Below are 5423 nucleotides of genomic sequence, written 5' to 3' on the forward strand. Positions count from 1 at the left end.
AAAGCGCTTTGGATAAAAGCGCTATATGAGTGCAGACCTTCAAGTGACAATTTAAAATACAAACTACTGAAAGAGGAAAATACTTGTTCTGCCTTGAAAACATCTCCTGTTGTTCGGACAAACGTACATTTATCCTTTAATAACGACTGAAAACTGCAGAAATAACACTTATTAAACCATTAAACTGATTTACTGGTTACTATGTGGGTGTAACATCATTTTATTCTTGTGAAAGGTCAGTTAATGTTGTGAATAGACGGCTGTAGTTATTAACTATAATGTCTTTATTGTCTTCATAAATCTCTACAACATTCTTTATTGAGAGCGATTTATTGTTCTTACGTTCTCAAACCAGTCTGCCTCAAGTTGCCCCTGCTGTGGCACAAATAAAGGATTTTGAATTTAAGTGAATGTATTCATGGTGTCTGGAAAAAAAATGATCTGTGGGAGGAATCTAAATCTTGTTCCTCAAAGAACAGCACTTTCCACAAGCCAATCAAGAGCTCTGATGAATGTGTAAGTGAACATAAACCACGGATGACGGTACAAAAGTAAAAAGGTTACATGGATTCGTCCTCGCTTGGTCTGCTGTAATGTTCCGATACGAGGAGCGCCCCCACACTGGAATCATAGCCGCCTTTATTTATTAGCGACGCTTTGAGCAACTACAAGTCAAAAAACAGCCAGAAGGAGGACCTAAAGCTGGCAGCTTAATGATTCGTGACACCATAATCATCTAACTGCTTCATTATTTGCTGTAATGTACCTGCAGATGTCCCAAGGTGGCAGTATATCAGCAATGTGCAGAGCCTTCCTCACGTCGCCTCTGTTCAGCCAGTTCATCTGAGCCGTGCTGTTGATGCAGGGAGGGACTTCTTCCAGAGACACCGAGGGAGACGCTCCATCTGAAAACTTCATTCAAGATGTGGATTGTTGAGAAAAATGTGAAGAATCTGAAGGACAGGCGCTTCGGGTCGAGCAGCACTTGTTCACAATCACCTTGAGGTCGAGTCTCCTGGAGTGCTTAAACAGATGACTCATGGTCCTCTCGTAGCTTCTTCCGCTGCCTTCGCAGTCCAAGTAAAGGGCGTACTCATTGAGTCCGCTGTTGTACACGATGCTAAAGGCCTTGTTTACCTGGAAGCAGACAAGGAAGTAACATTTGAGGAAGTCATCTGGGTAGCACCCTGCTAAACACCGTAACATGGTGCGCACATACATACCATTATCCTGCAGGTCTCTGAACTGGAGTTGTAAAAGTTACAGATCCCGTCGTTACAGCAGTTGATGTTCAGGTCGCGCCACAAGCTGCACATAAAACACAGCAAGAATCTCTGCATCAGCTGTGTGCAGCTTATATGACCAGAACTTCTGTCTCATCTCTAGATGGTGCAAAACATTAAGCTGCTGACACCGATTGTAAAAGGGAAAAAAATAGCTTTGGGCATTTTTTTTTAAATTTGACATTTAAAAAGGAAAGCAGTGTGTCCCAATTCAATACTGCAAACTAAATGTACATAATCTACAACCTACATTCTTCTGTGGCCCTGAGCTTTTTCTCTCTATGTGGAACGATCAACAGTTGTGTTTTTTATGTTTGCATGCTTTAAGTTTTGAGTTTAACATCATCTTATGTCAACACAATCACATCCCATTCAGAATTAGGGCAATATCAAACCAAAAAGCTGCAAAGAATTGCTACTGCAGGTGTAGCGGCTATTATTTCAAACAGCACTAGACACTGAACCACAGGAGTGCGAGGTTTCTCACACTGAAGACCAAGATGAAGTAATCCGTATTAGTCCATTTATTTCCATCAAAAACTGAACATTACACGTCCATGTTGTCCTCAGGTAGAAAATCTCTGTGACCTGTAGCTCATTCAAGCAAAATAACAACGTCACAGTCGCCCTTATAAGAGGAGGATCTTATCTTTACCCAATGAAATAATGTTTTTAAATTGCTTTATCAACTATTATTGGTGTTCTAGGTATTTATAAGGACATTATTGAGCAGGTAGGATGGTTTGACTTTACATAGAAAATTTTCCAGTGACCTGTATTTCTTCCATGTTAAAACAACAAACATCGATCACAAAAACAACCTGCTCAGGACTCTGAAGAGAACATTCAAACGCTACTAACTGACTAATGAAACCACATGACCGTAGGCCTTGTACTGTATATCTAGTCTTTCACTTTCTATACAGAAATAACTCACAGTAAGACCCAACCTGTGATCAGTTCTGCCCTCTGAACTCTCATGTTTCTCCTCCTGCTTCACTGCTATGATCAGACGACCATCTTTGGTGCAGCATGTGCAGCCATAGTCGCCATAGTTACAAATGTTGTGTGTAAAATACCACACTGCCCCTACGCACTACTGCTCTTTGTACACATTCCCTCTCAGGAAAGCAAAACCAGCTTAACAAAGTTCCACTTACTCTTCTCCAAAGAGGCCGTGATAGTAACCAAAGTGGATCAAAGACTGGTCGTTGAGAGCGAAGCTGCTGAGACCATTTCCCACCGCAAAGCCCTAAAAAGAGATGGAAGTCCAAAAAACAACTGTTAGGTTGTTTTAAGCCACGTCAGGAAGCCCGCATGACTGAAAACAAGAATGACATCATGACACTGTGTTCTGGAAGTGAGGCTGAAGACATGTTCGCATGAAGCACCTCACCTTGAAGTTGATTTTGGCGCTTCCTGTGGCCACTCGCAGGCTGAGCGTCGGCGCATAAATCCCACCGTAACTCTCCCCAAAGATGAAGAACTCATTCTTAGTGAAGTTTGGGAACTTGGCAAAGAAGCTCTGCAGGGCTTTGTAATTATCATCAGCGACCTAGGAGAAGACGATTCGACGTGGTTTCATACTCAGTACGGACTCCAGCTGCTTCTCAGGTTTTTACTGCAACATGCATCAGTCTGTGTTTAACAGACGGAGCTCACCTGGTCATCGTCCGTCGCGTACTTCTGGTCATCGGAGTAGGAGTATCCCACTCCGGCGGGGGATTCAACATACAGCATGTTGGCGATCTTGTTCCAGCTGAACGCGTTCTCGTACAGCGTGGCCCCGTCATCGTTCACCTGAAAGATAAAGTCAACGCCGCTGTTCTCAGAGTCACTTTAATTCAGAGCACAGGTATGCACACGGCGAGCCGGCTCACATGAAACGGTCCGTTCTCTGACAGGAAGCCATCCAGGGAGCTGCAGCCTGGGCCTCCATTCAGCCACAGCACCAGAGGATCGTTGACCGGGTCCCTCTGAGAAGTCACGAACCTGCAGGAGATCAAGATTCATGTCTCACACTCTATCATATGCTGAAAGGGAAATGGAGAAAACTATGGTAGCTTCATTCAGAACCGACCACGGCACTCTGAGCACAACCAGGAGTATCAACAGTATTTTATCAAACAAGCAGACAAAACTGAGACCACAGAGATTTAACTGGTTGGGTTTAGATAACCGATGACCTGCCAGAGTGTAATCCGAGCTATGGGGGCAGTTTTGTTGTGTCTGCAGTTGTTTATTTCTAATTCCTAGGAGATAAGGGGTCAAAGGTTAGCAAACTTGTTCAACTGGTTTGTCAGTGTGGTTAATAATTTAATAGAATTGATATTATTAAAGATAATATATCACCTTTTAACATTTTTTTCTTAGATTGTGACCATATCAGCTGCTACAAAGACTACGCCAAACAAAATTTCCTTCTATTGTTTTTTGTACAATGACAATGAAGTTTCTTCTTACTGCAAACACGAGGCGACACTGTGAATGCAAAACTATAGATTCTGAATCCACATCAGGATCTGTTTGTGCCAAGTAGGTTTGCACATATGTGGCAAGTAGAAAACGTAAAGAAGGATGAAAGACAGTCAGTCAAACAAGTAGCAAGAATCACAGTTATAACAGAGTGATAAAGTGATTTAAACATTTATGATGTCATTTAAGTGAGACGGCTGAACAGATTGTGCAGGAATGTCAGTTATACAATGACATGGTTTTATTATAACATCATAAAGCTGTTTTAGTGTCACTGAGCCTTCATCACATGATTCCTTCTCAGGTCTGACTGACTGTTGTGGATAAATAGACCTGAAGGAATGTTCTGGTGATGAAGTCCCAGAAGAATGCAGTTGATCCATTGATTGAATTTGATAAAAACTGCTGTATCTTTTACAAAGCTATGCTCAGCCATTCTTAAATCCTGACATGTTGTAATGCTGAAAGATAAAAGCTTAAGTCATCTGTGTATGTGTTCTGTCAAACCAGAACCGACAGCATGTGAGCCCTGAACCACATGTCCTCTCTTTGGACAGACACAACTATTTCCCCACAGCCCGTTCCTTACCAGTAGTGCAGGAACTTCCCCGGTCCTGCCTGCAGGTATCCGGACCACTGCCGGTAGTTGGGTTTAAACTTCATGCCGGGCAGGTGGGTGACCTCATCAGGAGCGTACTGAGCCCGGCAGCCCAGCGGAGAGGCGGCCAGCGCGCACAGCAGCAGCAGCAGAGCGGCGGAGAGCATCGCTGAGCCTCGCTAACGTCCGAAAATTTAAGTGAAAAGCAACTTCTTGTCAGGTTCAGACGAAGACGAGCCTTCCCGGTGGCGCCAACTTCCTCCAGCGTCCTCGACCGTCGCTGCTGGAAGTCATATGACTGGTTACACGAGTCACGTGACCAGCGCCTGACTCAAGGCGGAAGTACTGAATAATAAAGTTTAGAGAAAGCTGAGCTGAGTGTCATCACGCCTTCAAACCTTTAGAATCTACGTTTTAATCACCATAAAAAAGCACAGTAGAAATACAACAACACTACGTAATCAAAAGGGAATATTTAAAGCCAAAATTAGAAGGTAGGTCAATTGTTGTGATGTTAAAATTTAAATTTACTAAAAAGTTTCTGTAAGGCCAGCTGACACACTGGAATCTAAATAATAATAATCAATGTCATCTGCAATATTAGTTTATAAAAAGTTTGTGCAATGTCAGATTCCGTAACATAGAATTCACTGCAAAATAATATTTAAATTCCATGTGCAGTTTATTATTTAAAATGTAAATTTAATTTGCAAACTTCCTTTTTGTGTGCAGCAATAATTCAATTTCATGTGAAATATTCTAATTGCATTTGCAATATTTTCATTTAATGCACAATACTTCAGGTTCAGCTATGTGCAGCTTATGCCCGGGCTTGATGACACACTACTTTTGTCATATTTATGATGCAAAACATTGAACTGCTGATTTTTTACACCATTGCAGCAGTAAAACAACAACAAAAGCTTTGGATATTTTAATTTGGCATTTAGAGAGGAAAACAGTAGCCTCAAGTCCATACTACAAAGTAAATATACACAATAAGCGTATTGTCTTAGTGTACTATATGGCTGATGATATCCTCCATTCTTTTCTGTCGCTGTGAGTTT

At 42.0% G+C, this 5423-nt stretch overlaps 1 protein-coding gene across 1 annotated transcript in view; it reads right to left on the minus strand.

The window, feature by feature from the left end:
* The window catches only part of LOC103366282 (lysosomal protective protein), a 7048-nt gene extending 2421 nt beyond the window's left edge, over positions 1 to 4627 (minus strand). The window contains 8 exon segments of the mRNA XM_008293958.1: positions 726 to 912; positions 1000 to 1137; positions 1224 to 1308; positions 2444 to 2535; positions 2680 to 2838; positions 2946 to 3083; positions 3164 to 3275; positions 4348 to 4627. Of these exon segments, the coding sequence (XP_008292180.1) occupies positions 726 to 912; positions 1000 to 1137; positions 1224 to 1308; positions 2444 to 2535; positions 2680 to 2838; positions 2946 to 3083; positions 3164 to 3275; positions 4348 to 4523 (1087 nt within the window). The 5' untranslated portion in view covers positions 4524 to 4627.
* Positions 4628 to 5423: the final 796 nt, after the last annotated feature.

This window comes from Stegastes partitus, unplaced genomic scaffold (assembly GCF_000690725.1).
Source record: "Stegastes partitus isolate 25-593 unplaced genomic scaffold, Stegastes_partitus-1.0.2 Scaffold926, whole genome shotgun sequence".
NCBI classification, from domain to species: domain Eukaryota; kingdom Metazoa; phylum Chordata; class Actinopteri; family Pomacentridae; genus Stegastes; species Stegastes partitus.